General features: G+C 62.1%; 1 protein-coding gene across 10 annotated transcripts in view; it reads right to left on the bottom strand.

Annotated features, from left to right (window-relative positions):
* OSBPL5 (oxysterol binding protein like 5) overlaps positions 1-17,350 on the bottom strand; it is a 90,748-nt gene that overhangs the window by 20,268 nt on the left and 53,130 nt on the right. For 6 of the 10 annotated variants that reach the window (XM_057725675.1, XM_057725678.1, XM_057725673.1 and 3 more), the window contains exons 2-5: positions 8,920-9,076; positions 6,714-6,796; positions 1,093-1,173; positions 722-823 (exon numbers count right to left, since the gene is read on the bottom strand). In XM_057725675.1, the coding sequence (XP_057581658.1) occupies positions 722-823; positions 1,093-1,173; positions 6,714-6,796; positions 8,920-9,076 (423 nt within the window). Of the gene's footprint in view, positions 1-721; positions 824-1,092; positions 1,174-6,713; positions 6,797-8,919; positions 9,077-12,379; positions 12,485-15,904; positions 15,926-17,350 lie in introns of those variants that run through there. The other 4 variants (XM_057725682.1, XM_057725683.1, XM_057725681.1 and 1 more) reach the window with 3 other exon arrangements.

Genomic DNA, 17,350 nt, shown 5'->3' with positions numbered 1-17,350 from the left:
CTGACCCCAGCCCTGGTCCTTTCCCCTGAAGCCGGAGCTTCATCTCCCTCCCGTGTCCCCAGCACAGGGCTCCGCAGGCACTCTGGCACCCCTGCCAGCGGGTCAGGGCCCCCCACCTTAATTAGAAATAGGGTCTCTGCAGATGTGACCGAGTGCAGGTGAGGCCGCACTGGAGCAGGGTGGGCCCTGGTCCGATGACTGTGTCCTTGTAAGAGTAGAACAGGACACGGAGACACAGGAGGAGACCAGGTGACCACAGAGGCAGAGGCTGGAGGGATGTGGCCACAAGTCCAGGGACCCCTGGGGCCCCCAGAAGCTGGGAGGGGCAGGAAGAACACTCCTTTAGAGCCCTGGGGGGGAACCAGGCCCTGCCAGGGCCTTGCCCTGTTCCCCTTGGCCGCGTCGCGTGTCTTGTGGGATCTTAGCTCCCTGACCAGAGACTGAACCTGGCCCCCAGCAGTGAAAAGGCTGAGTCCTAAGCACTGGACTGCCAGGGAATTCCCTAAGACCCTCGTTTTGGACTTCGGCGTCTGGACCTGAGAATCGTTTTTGGCTGTTGTAAGCTCCCAGCCTGCGGCCATCTGTTAGGGCCGCCCTGGGACACACACAGTGTGCAGCAGCCACCACGCCTAACCATCCCCCTGAGTGGCTGGTGACCCTGCACGGTCCCTCGGGGGGGGCTCCCGATGGAGCCGCGGCTGACGCGGGGACGCACGCTCACCTTCAGGCTGTCGGCCATGATGACCACGCTGGGGTCCGTCAGGGCGCTGAGCAGCTGCTTGGTGGCACGCTTCTTCTCCTGGCGGTAGCTCTCCTTCTGCGCCTGGGCCCAGGGCACCGCAGGTGGGTCAGGGGAGAAGTCCCCGGGCTGGCCCTCTTCCAGGGCCTCCCACTCGTGGGGGCCCCCACCATCCAGCAGGGGGCCGAGGACGGGGGCAGGGAGAGGGCCGGAAGGAGGGTGTGGAGGTGGCCTGGGTGCAGTCTGTCCCCCCCCCTTTGGCAGGCTGGGTGGGGGGTGGTTTCACTGGCCCGGGTGCCCATGCATCCAACAAACGACACACCCTCCCGACCCCTCCCTGGGCCCGGGCCCACCTTGAGAGTTTCCTTCTTGGTGACCTTGGCTGTCGGGGACACACATTCCCTGTCAGACCCATTGCACAGCCTGTATTCCGCCTGCAAGAGAGACTCAGGTTGTGGACAGGGGAAGAAGACAGGTGTGGGGCAGGGGAAGAAGACAGGTGTGGGGCAGGGGAGGGGGTAGTGCTGGGGGCGCAGGAAGCAGGAGGTGGGAGAAAGGCGCTTCTCCTCCTCCGTGCTTGGGGAAGACTGAGGAAACAGGCCTCTGAAGTGAGCACGTCAACGAGAGCTGGGGGGGCCACGCCGGGTGGTGTTTGAGGCACGCACCTTCCCTAGGGGCCTGCGCTGGGCAAATGGCAATGACCCTCCCCGTGGTGCCCAGGAGGTGTCCATCTCAGCCACCGCCGTGCGCCCAGCCTCTGGGCAGGAAGGGCCCACATGTACAGTGGGGACCATCCCTGGTGCGCTGACAGCAGCTGCTAGGGTGGGGGGAGGCTGTGGGAGGAGGGAGGGAGGAGGAGGGAGGGCAGAGCCGGGAGAAGGCGCAGACAGCCAGGCCCACTGGACAGCTGCCTCCAGGGATGTGGGAGCGGATGGGGCCTTGGTCCTTTTACAGACAGAGAAACGGAGGCTGGGGTGGGGGAGTGGGGAGAAAAAGCCAGGACTAAAGGCTATGGCCCGCGCCTGCTTCTGTGGAGGCTGCGAGCCCAGAATGGGTTTTACATTTTTCTTTTTGGCCACGCCGCGCAGCTTGCAGGATCTTAGTTCCCGGACCAGGGATTCAACCCATGCCCCCTGCAGTGGAAGCGTGGAGTCCTAACCATTGGATTGCCAGGGAAGTCCCGGGTTTTACATTTTTAAGGGGTTGGGGGAAAAAAATCAATGTAAGATGTGAAAATCATGAAATTCAGCATCCACCCATCAGGCTGTCTTGGCACCTGGCCACGCCCACTGTTTGCACGCTGTCCTGGCTGTGTTCCCTGTAACGGGCGCATCAGGTTCTTGCAGTGGAGCCTGTGTGGCCGCCCAGCCTAAAACGCTCCCTCTCTGGTCCTTTGCAGAAGTGTGCCTACCCTGCTCTGTCCTCTGGGCTGAATGCCTCCACCCTGAGCCTCCAGGCAAGGGAGAGAGGCCCGGAGGCCGGGAGGCGGGCGGCCCTTGGCCCCCACCCTGCGTGAGGAGAGCAGCCCCCGCAGTGCTCTTGACCGCTTGGCCGGTGCTGGGGCCTCTCAGGCCTTCACTGCCTTCACTCACCTGGTTCTCACGACCACCCAGGAGGTGGGCCCAGTTGCTACCCCATTCCATGGGTGAAGAAACTGAGGCACAGAGAGGTGCAATGACCTCCGAGTCTGCAGAGCCAGTGGCAGGGCTGCGGCCTGAACTGTCCAGTGGACTGGCTGTACCATGTGCCACACGTGGCGTCAGGGGCTGCCCTTAGAATGGATGGACAGGCCATCCCCCAGGATGGAGAGAGCCAGAGCGCGGGGGTGGGGGTGGGGTGGGGGTGTGGAGAGCCTGTCTATGTGAGGCGGCTGTGGCACAGAGAGGCTCAGAACCTGCCTGAGGTCACACAGCTCGTGAGGGGCCGAGCTGGGGCTGAACTCAGGCGGTCTTACTCTGAGCGCACTCTCTGAGACAAGTAAGGACATTCGAGATCCCAGGAAGACAGGACACGGAATGGGGTGCCTGGGGGACTCTGCTGTAGAAGCAGCCTCTGAGTTGGAGCAGGAGTGGTGAGAAGGGGCTGGGGACAGGCCTCTGGGCGCCAGGCTGACGCTCCATCCAGCTCCTGGGGACCCGGGATTCTTGTGCCTGGTGCCCCAGCTCCCCTGGCACATGCTGTTCCCCCAGCCTCAATGCTCTTCCCTGCTGCTGAGCAACCCCCGCTCCTTCCTCGGGCCCCGCTGAGCTGCTTCCCCAGGAGGAGGACGGCTCTGACCACCCTGCTGGCCTCAGACCCCGGTGACACCAGCCACCCCGGCTGGCCCAGCACCTCCTGCAGTTACAGCCACATGGACGTTTCTGCTTACTGTTGAGAGCTCCACTGGGGCTGTTCCCCCAGCACCCCGTTGGCACCAGCAGCCGGGAGCTCGGTGGGCATCTTGGATGAATGAATGAAAGAACCTTTGCCAGTTCCCCACCACCCAGCTTTTCACCAGTTGCGGCTGATAGGAGTTTGGGGCAACAGCGGAAGAGAGACGTGAGATTGGAGATAGCAGGGCTGGGGGGTGGACAGGAGGGGGCGTCTGCCTAGCACTGCAGACAGTGCCCCGACGCCTCCGTCCTAGGGCCACGCTGGGGACCCTGCCCAGGCCCTCCAGGCCCTCCTGCTCGCTCCCGAGGGCCGAGGCACATCAAGGCACAGAGGGCGATAACACAGCACCCCCAGGAGTGACAGGCGCTGCTCGGAACCATGAACGCGGGAGTCTGACCAGATAATTCCTTTAAAAGAGTGACTTAGAATGACCTGCAGAAGGGGAGAAGGTTTTTGCAATCATATATATAGTGTCTAGAATATACAGAAAGGACTCTCACACCTCAACAACTAAAAGACAACAGTCTGGGACTTCCCTGGTGGCGCAGTGGTTAAGAATCTGCCTGCCAAGGCAGGGGACATGGGTTCGATCCCTGGGCCAGGAAGATCCCACATGCCGCAGAGCAGCTAAGCCCGTGTGCCACAACTACTGAAACCTGTGCCCCTAGAGCCCGTGCTCTGCAACAAGAGAAGCCACCACAATGAGGAGCCCGTGCACCAACACGAAAGAGGAACCCTCACTCTCTGCAGGTCAGTGGTAAAGTAAACGGGCAGCCACCGTGGAACACGGTACGGCACGTCCCCAAAAAGTCAAATATAGAATTTTCTAGGCTTCCACCTTGCCACAGAATTACCACATGGCCCTGCAATTCCACTCTGAGGTATAAATCCAAAGAACTGAAAACGGGGACTCAAACAGATCTTTGTCCACGCATGTCCACTGCAGCTCTGTTCCCAACAGCCAGAAAGTGGAAATGGCCCAGGTCTCCCCCACTGCTGAGTGGACAGGCCGGCTGCGGTCCCTCTAGCCAGAGGCAGTGACACCTGCCACAGCCTCAATGGGGCTCAGGGAGAGAAGTCCGTCACAAAACCCCACACGTCGCACGGCTGCGTATTCATGTGAGATGCCCACAGCAGGCAAGTCCGTAGAGACGGAAAGCGGAGTGTGGGCTGCACGGGTGCTGGCTGCTATGAGGGTGTCCGTTTGGGGTGACGTAAATGTTGCAGAACTAGACACAGGTGGCAGGCGCACAATATTGTCAGTGCACGAAATGCCACTGAATTGTTCACTTAAATTGGTTACTTTTATGTCATTTGAATTTTACCTCATGGAAAAACGATGTAATATGTGTGTGTGTACATAAAAAGCTGCTTGTATGTTACATATCTAGTATGTTATTATACGCTATTACACATTATACTGTTTTATGCTATATGATGTAGTACATAATATCTAATATTAGTATATTAAATGTTACATTTATCATATATACATTAGAGTTTGTATCTTTCCCCAAGCTGTGCCCTTTGTAACAGTCCCAAGATGCTCATAAGAATCTGGGGTGGGACTTCCCTGGTGGCGCAGTGGTTAAGAACCCGGCTGCCAATGCAGGGGACACGGGTTCCAGCCCTGGTCCGGGAAGATGCCACATGCCTTGGAGCAACGAAGCCCGTGTGCCACAACTACTGAGCCTGCGCTCTAGAGCCCACGAGCCACAACTATTGAAGCCCGCGCGCCTGGAGCCTGTGCTCCGCAACAAGAGAAGCCACCGCAATGAGAAGCCCGCTCACGGCAACGAAGAGCAGCCCCGCTCTCCACAACTAGAGAAAACCCGTGCGCAGCAACGAAGACCCAATGCCGCCAATAAATAAATAAATAAATAAATAAATAAATAAATTTATATATATATAAAAAAAAAAAGAATCTGGGGGTGTCCAGAGCCGTCCTTTCTTTCCTCCCACAGCCTCTTACATGTTCCAGACTTACTTGTTTGTCTGGTGCCTGTCTTCCCTCTAGAACATAAGCTCCAGGAGAGCAGGGCTTTGTTCTCTCCACGTCCATCCCCAGCACCTACAGCAGTGCGGGCCCTGCCCTAGAGAATGCCCAAGCACCATGACTGAGTGAGTGAAATCTGAAATTTGAACCGAGTGTTCCTGACAACACTTGACGTGGCTTTACTGGGTTTAATGTTTTATCAAGTTGTAGAAAGAACCATGTTTTCAATGTCTTTATGAAATAAATCTGTATCTCAAAAAAAAATTGACAGATGATTGGATAAACAAAGTGCGGTCTAACTACACAATGGACTATTATTCAGCCTGAAAAAGGAAGAAAATTCTGACATGACCACAGCCTGGATGAACTTGAGGACATTACACTAAGTGAAAGAGGCAGACATCAAAGGACAGATACTACGTGATTCCACTCATAGGAGGTCCCCAGAGGAGCCAAATTCACAGCAACAGAAAGTAGACGGTGGGGCCAGGGCTGGGGGTGGGATGGAGAGTCAGTGTTTAATGGGGACACAGTGCCAGTTTCACAAGATGAAAAAGTTCTCGGGATGCATGGAGGTGATGGTTACACAACAGTGTGAATGTACTTAATGCCACTGAGCTGGGCACTTAAAAACAGTCAGGATGGTAAATTCTGTTGTGTGTATTTTACTGTAATTAAAAAGATTGTTTTTAAATTAAAAGAATTCCACACACACAAATGTAGGCGCTCCGACCGCTCTCCCAGCAGCCAGCAGCCCTGGAGGCCGAGGGGAGAAACGCCAGCTTGGGGGGGACCCATGAAAGGTCTGGCTTCTTCCTCGCCAGAGTCGGACACAGGGAAGACCATGAAGACCACCACTAACCCCTTGTTTGACAGAGGAGGGCGTGGGGTCCCAGAGGAGCCAGGCAGTTGTCACTCTGGGTCCTGTGGGGTGGCCAGGGTGGAGACAGCTGGCCTCTACGTGCCCCCAGGTCCTCAGCCCCACCGCCAGAACTGGGGTCTCCAATCCAGGGGCTGTGGATCCCCTAGCCTGAGACCTTCGGGGGGAAGGAAGGGTGTGTCTAAAACGCCGTACACACCCTCCCTGGACCAAAGCTTCCGCCTGGAGGGGCACAGCTGGGCCGCAGCTGAGAGGGGCTGGGCTGGGGAGCACGCGGGGTGTGTGTGTGCGCGTATGTGTGTATCCATGTGTGTGCACGTGCACTATCCCAGAACGTGGCGTTGCCTTAGAGAGGGTGCAAGGGTGGAGGGCACAGCACAGGCCAAGGCAGACGGAGGAAGCGTTCACACCCGTGGTGGGGTTCTCTATGACAGAAGAGCCCAGGGCCTCCTTTACCATGATTTTCTGTCCCTGAGGCCCCCTGGCAGCCCCAGCCTTCTCCAGGCCCTGCATCTCCAACCTGTGTTACTCAGGAAGGCAGCTTTGATAAACAGCTCACAAGCTCTGTGACTCCATCCCCAGCTCCAGCAGCCTCCCTGATTCAGAGCCGAGGACTGGGAACGGCGGGCTCGGCCGGTGGCCCCACTGTCCCCTCCCTTCAGCTACTTTCCGTCATCCCGGGGGCAGGCTCCCTGCCCCAGGTCCTCTCGTGGTCGGGCTCTTACCGGTGGCACCTTCGTGGCAGATCCTGGGGTTGGGGGCCCTTCATCCCTGGGCAGCGATGAGCCATTGGGCTCCATGTCCTTCCCTGCAAGAGAGCGGCCGGTGTGAGGACCGGGGACTTGGTGGCTGGGTGGCCCCTCCACGGCTGCCCCGTGTCTGGCAGGCGAGGTGTGGGCACGGGTGGCCTGGGCGGGGCAAGAAGCCAGCCCAGGCAGTGGCTGAGCGACCAGAGAGCTAACATCAGCCAGTGTCACGAAGGGGTGTCACCGCTGGGAGAGGCCCAGGTGCCCCGGATTCTGGCCCTTTGAGGGTCTGTAAGACAGGCCCCCCATTTTCAGTGCAGGGTACCTGGACCTCGCCTGGCCCTCCCATGCCCCAAAGCCTCTGGCTGGAGTTCCACTGCCCTGAGCGCAGGACTTTCGGAGGGAGGTGGTGGGACCGTGTTCCTGCGCCCCTCCCGGCAGGAGGGGAGGGACGGGGCATGAGGTGTCTGGATTCGATCCTGGGGGAGCGGCTGTCCCAGGCCTGGCTCCATTTGTTTTGAAGCGGGTTTCTAAAGCTCAGGCTCAAGGACAGGAAGAAGAGAGCATGGTCTCAGACGAGGCCTGAGGCCACATGACAGCCACTCCCACCCGCTTCCTATGCCAGGTCCCTGCGTGGAAGCAAAGGAGCAATGACTAGGGGAGGACCATCCTGACCGGGAGGGGAGGACAGGGGCCCACAGAGGGCAGGACCTCTGCAGACCCACATCCCTGGAGCGCTGGGAAGGGGCTGGGGGCTGGGGCCTGAGGGCCGTGCTCGGTGGAAAAGCCAGAGTGGTGACTGGGGGGCAGGGATGCCGTCCTGCGGGCCCAGGTGCACCTGCTAAAGGCCCACGGCATCCCTGCCATCTGCTCAGCATCCCTGAGCCCCTGACTCAAGGCCTGGGGCTGGGGCGTGAGCAGGGGCTTCCTCCCCTCCCAGGGGGCTCTGTCACCCAGGTGCTCTGGATTCAGGAGCTGTCGTGGGGGGCTTGGCCTGCGGCAGTCAATGTGGGCGCTGCCTCCTGGACCTGGAGGACTCGGGGGCCCTCAGAGCATCTGAGGGAGCAGGGCTGCCGGCCCCCTGGCAGTCAGAGGCCTCCTCGCCCTGTCCACAGGACCTGCCACCTGGTCCTGCACTGGGGACCAAATCCCTCTGAGACTGACGGCCAGCTGGGGCCCGTCCTTCCCCGCCTCCCCTGCTCCCGCGGGGGCCAGCGCGTGGCAGCAGGGAATGGGTGTGGGGTTTACTTTCCCGGGCGCCCCAGGGGAAGGTGGCCTCAGTTTCCCCATCTATTTGATGAGACTTTGGGTGGGGGGTCCTGGAAGCTCCTCAGGTCGACCTGATGCTCTCTCGGCCTCCTCCAGGGGCAGGACGGCTACTGTGGCCTGGAGGGGCTGGGGCCCCCTCCTCAGCCCCAACGCAGGAGCAGGGTGGGCGGGCCGGAGGAGGCCAGGCTGGGCCCTGGGGCGGGGGAGGCGGGAGTCCTCCCAGGGACCCTCTCTCACTTCCAAAGGGGCACCAGAAGGAAGGGCAGGGCTCTCTGGGGACGGTGGTCACAGATGTGGCAGAGAGAGCTCAGCTCAGACTGGCTGTGGGGTGGGGGTGGGGCGGCCTGGAGCCGTGAAGGCGGGGGCAGGTACAGGGCTTTATCCACAAGCTGCACGCGCAGCCTGGTCTGAATGGTTCCCTCCCAGAGCCCGGACTCCTCTGTAGGTAGAGCAGGTCCTAACACTCTCCTCTTTTACAAATGAGGAAACCAAGCCCCTGCAGCTGGCCCAGGGTCTCCCAGCCAGGAGGGCCAGGGCTGGGATCCGGCTGCCGGGACCACGGCACCACACTGCCTCTCCTGGAATGATGAGCTGCCCCTCCCCCCCGGGGCTGGACTTGGGGGGCCCCCTGCTTGACCTCCACGGCCAAATGGGCCTCACCAGGCCCTGCAGGTCGCGGCGCTTTCCTGCCCTGCAAGCTGTCCATTCATGAACCCCACGCGGCTCCCACCACCGAGGGCACAGCAAGGCCGACGCCCTCCCTCCCCGGCTCCGGGGCAACACAGAGAGGGGAAGGGGCCTGCCCGAGGCCACACAGCCGGGCCACGACGCCGGGGAGGGCCCAGGCTCGGCAGCTGCCCCCGCCCCGCCCTGTGGCCCACGTGCCAGGTGACCGGGTCCCCGGGCAGGCACTGACCTGGACCCAGAGGGTCGAGCTCATTCTCTCCACCCAGGAGCAGGTTCCGGCTGAGCTTCCGGGGGTCGATTTTCTGAGGGGTAGAGGAGGGCGGACACAGTGAGAAGCGTCGTCGCAGAACGGCCTCCTCCTTCATGGCGTGGGCGCTGGGGGGCTTCTGCAAAGAAGGAGGGAGAGCGCGGGTCACACCTCACACCGAACCCGGGGCAGCCTGGGGCCTGGAGTGGGGCATCCTCCACCCGCCCCGGCCAGGGGACCAGAGTCATGCCAGAGAGTCAGAGCCGAGAGCCAGGGCACCCCGTCTCACAGTCAGCTCACCACTCAGGGGACATCTCAGAAATGGGACAAGGGCCCGAGGGGTCTCTGGGCCACCCAAGAAGGCTGCACGGCCAATCTCAGCCTTTCCAGGGCCCGTGTCAGAAGTCAGGCACAGACCAGCCCCGCCAGAAGTTTGGCTGTCACAGGCGTGGCAGGACCCCCTGCCCCCCAGGCCTGGCGCTAAATCGGCTCCGTAGGACCCTGGGCACGGTGAAGGAGAGCTGAGGTGGGCCCCTGACCCATGCCAGGCCCCCAGACTCCCCCTCCCCCCCCAGGGGATGGAGCTCTGTGATAGGGAGATGGCCACTGGTGCACCCAGGGGAGGGGGTAAGAGCTGCCCAGAGAGGGGACGAGACAGGCAGCCCCAGAGTGCCAGGGGGAGCTGGCATGGGGCGGGGGCCGGCCCTGAACGTGGCCTGCCCACCCCGCCTAAGGACGCCGCAAGAACCCCCCCTCCCGCCCTCCCCTGCTTCAGCTCCTTGGCTGAGCTTCTCACACACGCACCCAAAGTGCCTTAACTTGGAGAGGAAGTACACCTTCATCCGAGCTCAAACTCAAACCAAGACCTCACCTTCCCGCCTCACAGCACTGCCCAAGCTAGAGCCCGGTCCCAACAGAAGCAGCAGCCCCGGGGAAGCCGACGGCCAGTCCTCCAGTGCCTGCCGCGCCCTCCTAGGCCCTGCCACTGCCCAGACAGGGAAAGAGGCGGCCCCCTCTCTCTCCCGCCCCCTCGCAGCCCCACCCTGAGCGGGGCCAGGCCAGCAGTTCACAGTGGACGGAACCATGCCACGACGTCAGCCCATTTTATAGATGAGAAAATCGTGGCTCCAAGAGCTACAGGCCTGGTCCTGGGGTCACGGCCTGGCAGGTGTTGGCAGAGCGGGGACTCCAGCTCTGAATCCTGGGCTCTGTCCACTCCCTGAGGACATGCTGCGTAAAGGCCCAGGGACCGAGCTCTCTTCCGGGCCCAGGGGTGCCGCATGCTGCCTCCCCGGGTGGGCCGGTGGCTTCCTGCCAAGCCCAGGACAAAGGCCTCACTTTCTCCCACGGCCCTGGGCCTTCCTGGGCAGGAGGGAGGCGGGGGCAGATACACAGAGCCTTTCCTGCTGTGACAGGTGGGCGAGTGGACCCGGGTGGGGGGCTTCAGGAGTGGGCAGAGTGGCCCAGGGTTCCGTCAGCAGCCCCAGAACCCCCCAGGGGTCAGCATGGGGGGCCCCACGGCTGCAGCTGGCCCAGCGGCCCCTCCCTTCCTAATCACTACCTCGTCACCTGGCTACGCTTGCGACCTCTGCCATCTGACAGACGGGGAAACTGGTTTCAGAGAGGTGGATGGTTTCTTTCTTTTTTTTTTTTTCCTTTTTTTGAGAATCGTCTCACACCTGGCCCCTGAGTGGCCCCCTCACGGGTTCCGCTTAGCTTCTAGTAAACCCACCGCCGGGGAGGAGAGGGCAGGTGTCCGGAAGCCCAGCCCCCGCTTGTCAGAGTCCCAGTGGACACTCACGGCCTGTGCAGGTGTGTCTCAGGCCAGGGAGCCAGCACCTGAGAGGGGGCCCGGCCTTCTCACTCACGCAGCTGAGACCTGAGCACCCACCTGGCAGCCAAGGTGAGTCAGACAGGCGCCTGCCCTGGGGGATGACACGGGTAGGCCTCCCTCGCCTGGAGCCTCATGTCTGTCTCACAGGGGCTGAGTCTTGCAGACTTGGGGCAGCGAGAGGGGCCCCGGCCCGCACAGCTCAGCTCCCTCCCCTGGCCATGGCCCTGACTCCACCAGGGGAGGGTGGGGAGGACAAAGAGGCCACCAGCTGCCTTTCTTCTCAGATCCTACTGCGTGTCTTCTCCCAGCACAGCCAACGACCAGCGACCAGCAGGACTCAGTCTGTGAGCCCCCCCATCTGCTGGTCTACACCATCCTCCCTTCCGCCTTCCCTCCCTTCCTTCCTTCCATCCACCCATCTTCCCACCTGCCTATCTGTCCGTCCATGTAACCACCTAGCCATCCGTCCATCTAAACATCCAATCGTCCGTCCGTCCACTCATCCATCCATCCATCCATCCTTCATCCATCCATCCAATCTCTCCTCCCTCTCTCCCTCCTCTGTGACTCTCTCCAGACAGTCAGCCGAGCAGCTTGATTTCCCCTCCACCTTCTTTCCTACTTGCCCACTCATCGGACACACCAGAGGCGACATCCAAATGACGGAACTGCTGGTCCAGAGCAGACACCCACCAATCCGAGTGCAGTGCTGGCGTGCACCCATGGATTCTCCCTCTGTGTCCTGACACCCCAAGCCAGGCGCCGGCCCCTGCAGGTCCCCTCTGACCTGCTTAGACAGCGAGGGCAGCCCCTCCCCTCCGGCAGGGCCTCAGGGTCTACACGCAGCCCCTTGGTCTTCCCAGTGCCCACCCCCAGCTGCCGACCATGGCCTCGGTTGGGGTCAAGGAGGGTGAGATGCTGCTTTGTTCACTTCAGAGCTAAATCCAGGCCCCTCTCCCCGGGTCTCCTCACTGCATTTAGAACACAGTCTGGCCTCTCTCTCCTCGTCAGGCCGTCCAGGACCCCTGCCTGCTCCTCCCACCTCATTCCCTGCCTGGCTCTGTCACCCACCTGCCCCAGCCACACTGGCCCCCTTTATGTTCCTCGGACACACTGAGCCCATGCCCACTGGGGCCTCTGCCCGGACATTCCCCCCGGACATCCTCACCCACATCTCTGTCCGTCCCTGTAGCTGGGTCCTTCTCGAATTCCACCCTCCACTCAAATGTCACTTCCCAGAAGGTTGCCACCCCTCTGCCTCACACAATGCCACGTCCCCGCCAAACACTCCAAGTCCCTGGAGTGTCAGTCCCGCATTCCTTCTTCTGTGTCAACTCACCCCCGCCCCCCGCCCCCGGGCAGGATGCAAGTTCCAAGAAAGGGGATAGCGCTGTCCCTCCCGTTTCCTGTGTCTCCCCAGGGCCGGGTGCAGGGACTTGCAGTGGGTGTGGGTGCCACTCAGCTCCAGGGCTTGGGGACCCCAGAGCCTTGGGGTGAATGAAGGCAGCAGTGCAAACACCCTGGGTTTCGTTCCTCCTTCTCTGTGGGTTGGGGGGCGGGGGGGAACCTCTGCCCAGGATTGGTTTGGGGGCCTATTTCCATGGTTACCCTGGTGAGGTTCTGTCCCAGGCCTCCTGCCATGCCTGATGCAGCTGAGGGATGACGGATGGGGCCCTGCCCTCCCCGCGCTCGCAGGAGGCAGGACGAATCCAGCGGCACTTGGCGGGTCTAAGAACCCTTGCAGGCTCCGAGCTGGGACGACCATCGACCTGATGCTGGGCTGACCACGCCCTGGGTCTGCTGCTCCCCACCTCCCAGAGGAAGCCGAAGGCTCGCAGCCTTGGCAGGGCAGACCCCTACGGGAGCCGGTCCATGAGGATGGAGGGAGGAGGGAGGGAAGGAGGAGGGAGGGGGAGGGAGGGAGGAGAGAGGGAGGATGGAGGGAGAAGGGAGGGAGGAGGGAGGGAGGAGGGAGGGAAAGAAGAATGGGTGGGTGAGGAAATAGATCCCAGCTGAGCCAGCAGCAACCAGGGACCGTGCCCACGGTGGGCGGCTCTCCCCCTCTGTCCCGCCCTGGACTCCAGCAGCCCAGAGGCTCAGGGTACACTCTCTCTGGGCCCAGCTCTGCGTCCCTGGAGCCTGGATTCTGCCCGCCTGAACCTCGCCCTCCCTGGCCTCCTTGACCTCTGATGGTGGCCTGTGCCCCCACGACAGTGACACCCCCTGCTACCCCTGGTTCCTGGGGTTCCTGGGGCGATGCGCGTCTGCACACAGCCGGCCCTCGGCTCGCGGTTGCCCAAATCCTCCCCCCGCCGCCCCGATGTAAATGAGGCCGATTCAACTTTCGGCTATAGCTTCACCTGGCCCTTTCACCATGAAGTCCAGGTCTCCCCACACGGAGGGACAGTCCCCGACACAGCACGTGGGGGGGCCTGAGTGTGAGGGGCCCCGACACCCCTATGTGGAGCCCTGGGCGTTTCTGCAAGAGGGGGACCCCAGCCCAGAGACCCTGGGCCCCCTAAGCGGGGCTCATAGTGGAGGCCAGGAAGCAGGAGGGGGCGGCGGCTGGGGAGGGGGTCGCCGAGCTCGGGGCAGGGGTTCGCAGGCCTGCAGCTCAGCAGGGAAGGCACTGCTGCGGCCCCTGCTCAGACCCAAGTCCAAGCCAGCCTCAGGCCTGGGAGGCCTTGGCAGCGTTTCCCACGCTGACCTGCAGGGTTTAGGGTGCAGGTGTGGCCGGCTTCCTGCAAGCTCAGGACGCTTTTCCTTCTGCCTCTGCCTCTGCTGGCGGACGGTGGGCTGAGGTTTGCCGCTGGAGCCCTCGTGGCCCACCCAGCAAGCAGGAATCCCAGCCCTGGAGGCACAGGTGCCTCTGGGAACCAGGCCCCCAGGGCCCCCTGCCGCTGGGAGCGCCAGGTTTGGGAGCTCCCTGCTGCGGGTGGGAGGCCGGGGGCCCACTCCTCCTTGGCCCACGAAGCTCCAGGTGAGGCAGGGCTGGCCTCCTACCCCTCCTCCTCCTGGCCGGTCCACACAGAGTGAACCCTGACCCTGGCTCAACCCGTTACTCTGTACAAAGTCTCAGCTGTTACTCTGTACAAAGTCAGACCTCAGGGGCCTTTTGGGAAGGAGGGAGGCAGGCACCAAACCTTTGGGAGGGAAACACTTAGAACTTGGGCCTGGGGTCGAGACTCACTGCCCGATGCCGCGCTTGGCTCTGGGCAGAGATGCCAGTCCCAGAACCCTCCCAGGGGCAGCGCGTCCGCCCGTCTTGGGGCCCAAGCACACGTCCCTCATGGTTTAGTTTGGTCCACGTGGTAACTCCCTGCTGGGCTGGGCTTCCACTGCGGGGCATGTCCCAGCTGCTTCCTCGACTGCTCGAACCCCAGGGTACCCACCCAGGCCAGGCACCTGTGGGGCCAATACAGCATTTCCAGAATGAATTAGCTCATGCCGGCAAGGGCGCTGCAGAGGGTCAGGGAGCAGCCCTGGGGCCCAGAGCAAGTAGAGCAGGGGCCCCGCCTTCAGCCCTACTCTGGGCAAGGTGGCGGCTGTCCAGGCATCCAGGGACAGACCCGCCTCCCTGGCCCCTCCGAGTCCCAGCACCCTCCTCGCAACCTGCTCCAGACTCCTATGCCCCGCCCACCCCCTGAGGATGCAGAACGCCCAGGCTCATGGGCACCACAGGGTCCTCAAGTGAAATGTCACTGCCAGTAGCCGTCAGGGTCCTGCAGCCACAGCTGGGACGCATCCATGGGTGGTGTCTGGGTGCAGCCCTGTCCGGCAGCAGGGGGCTGGACAAGCTGACCTGCACGTTCTACCCAGGCCCAGGAGCCTTCCTGTCAACCGCAGGTGTCCCCTAGTGTGCCCTGCCCAGGCCAGCCCCCTGTCCCTGAGTTCCAGCATGTGCTCGGGGACCTGGTGGGTGACAAGCTCTCTGTCCCAAGCCAAGGCTGACGGGCCACCAGCAAGGCCTGGAGAGTGGGCACAGAGCCCAGCCTGCCCTGCCCTGGAATCGGCCCCCTGCCCCTCCCCTCCCCCCAATGGAAGCTGCCTTCCAGTTATCTCCATCTAAGCGTGGTCCCCGCCCTCCACCACCAGACGCCCACCTTCAGACCAGAACAACGCGATCCTTGTAAAGAAAGGTCATTGGTGCCTTATTGGCCGCACAGCCCGCTCATCTGGGGCCAGAATCCGCTGAGCCTCAGCTCTGGGTGGGAAGGGCTGAGGCTCTGAGAAGGGATCCAGCAGAATCCTGGGACTTTACATCCCACCTGCAGGCGCGGAGGTGGCGGGGCGGATTCTGAGCACATTCCTACTGGTCAGAGCCGAGGGAACGTCCAGCCCTGCCTGTCATGGCTGTGTGTCCTCAGCGGGCCACATTTGTCGCCGAGTCCCTGTTTGTAAAAGGGAGTTACTCTGGGTCGGGGTGGCAAAGTCCCCATGCAGAGGCCGAGACGGTGAACCCAGTGTGAGTCCCCAGCTGCCTGGTTAGCTTCCTCACCAGTGGCCCAGGGTCACAACTGGCCCAGCTGGGCTGGAGGGGAAGAAGGCAATGGTTCCTGGGCAGGGGAGACGCGGCTTGGGCCACGAGGGGCTCTCCGCTCATTGGTGGGGGCAAGAGAAGCAGGCACGTGCAGCCCTGCCACCACCACCAACATGCCTGCACTCACAGTCCACTAGGTGAGGGGAACGATGCTCTGAAATCACACATAAGCTCAGGGATGAAGCAACGTGAGCCCACCTGCTTGGCTTTCTGTCCACACATCTAATGGAGAGGTCAGCAGATCCCGGGGAAGGACAGCGGCCATCAGTTAAAGGACAGCGACCATCAGGTCAACACCACACATTTGCATTCCAGAAACTTGCTAAGGTCCCAAGGCTAGTGACCACAAGGTGCCTGCCTGGAGGACCCACATGAAGGTCCAGAAACAGGTCCCAGCTACTGTCCCCTAGCTGGACCTAACATCTGGGACTCACACTGGGCAGCCTGAGCAGCCCCCGTGGGAGCAGCAGCCTCTTCAGAGCACCCTGGCACGCGGGCACATCCCTAACGGGTTCAGACCAGTGTTCAGAACTTTGGACCTGTGCTGACAGACCCCCGAATCACCCCAGGCCTTTTCATACGTATTATCCCACCTGATGTGATTCTCATGACATCTGAGAGGTGAAGGTAGTAGATCTCAGGATCCCATTTTCAAGATGCAGAAACCGAGGTTCCAAGAGCAGAAAAGACCAGCCTGAGTTCCAGTGGCTTGAATCAAGCCTGGGTGCCCTCAAGGTGGCGCAGCTTCAAGCCCCCAGTCCCCATGCACCCTGGAGATGGCTGAGGGCAGGGACAGAAAGGAATGGGAGGCGGGACCCTGGGGGAGGGGGTGGGAGCTGGGTCTTCGCCAGAGAGGGGAAGTGGCCTGCTGTGCTCAAGGCCTTGTCCGGGTGTTCTGGCTGACTCAGCTGGGTCACGTGGCCATGGATGGGTAGGGCTGGGCCCTGGCACCCGCCCACCTGGCCTCCTGACCGACACAGGGCCAACTGGCACACTCAGTGCCACGATCAGCTGGCCTGGGCACCGCCCCCTTGCTACTTCCTCTGCAGTAGATCCCTCCCACCCGGTTCTAGGAAACCCTGGCTACTGTGGCCTGATGGGATGTGGTCCCAGCTGCCAGCCTGACCCCACCCTGTCTGTCCGTCCTCCCCAGACCCTGCACCTGTCCCAAATGAGTTTGAGTTTCAGATGCAAATTGCATCCTGGTGGTGGTGCTCTGAGGAGGGGGGGTTGGGGGCTGTGCAACAAGGCAGGAGTGCAGGGCAGTGGGGAGGGGGGTGGCAGGAGCCCCCCAGGAGATGGGCCTTCGAGGGTCAGGGCCTGCCCACTCTCTGATCCAGCATCTGAACCAGGCAGGTGGGGAGTCCCTGAGTCACCGTCCCTGCTGTGGGGCTGCCTGCCAACAGGAAGTCCTCCTCACACTGGGGGGCTCTCCCAGGGGTGCCGATGTCTCCCGGACACCCCCCAACCCAGCTCTCCCACCAAGGCTCCTGCCTGCAGAGACGCCCCACAGGCCGCTGCCTGCCTGGGTGGTGGCAGCGGACGGACAGCAGTCAGGTACCCCGCCCTGCGGACCTCATGGCTGCCCATCTCCAATAAGAAAAGAACAAAGTGGGCTGGGGGCTGCTGTGGCCCAAACTCCCTCCCAGCAGGGAGGGCGTGGGGGTGGGGGTGGGAGGAAGAGGAGAAGTGGCGGGTCAGTGCTGACCCTGACCCTGACCCTGACCCTGGGTACCTGGGGGCTTCAAGCGAGCCTGCACTCCCCTCCAGGCCCCTCCAGCCTCAGCCTCTCCCCCTGCCCACCCCCTGCCCCCGCCATGGGACCTTCTGTAGCTGCTCCTGCCCTGGTGGCCCTGGGGTGGGCGCTGAATGGGCCTGACAACTGGGTAGGTAAGAGTGGCAGCCCCTGGAGGAGCAGTCGTCCGGCAAACAGATGGAACCATGGCCAGGAGGGCTGCCACTGGATGGGGTCCTGGGAGGGGGGGCCCGGCCCTCGGCTGTGTAGGGCGGGAGTGGGCACAGGCAGGGATCCACCTCCT

The sequence above is a fragment of the Hippopotamus amphibius genome, chromosome 3 (genome assembly GCF_030028045.1).
Source record: "Hippopotamus amphibius kiboko isolate mHipAmp2 chromosome 3, mHipAmp2.hap2, whole genome shotgun sequence".
Classification (NCBI taxonomy): Eukaryota; Metazoa; Chordata; class Mammalia; order Artiodactyla; family Hippopotamidae; genus Hippopotamus; species Hippopotamus amphibius.
This window is presented reverse-complemented; position numbering and strand designations above follow the sequence as displayed.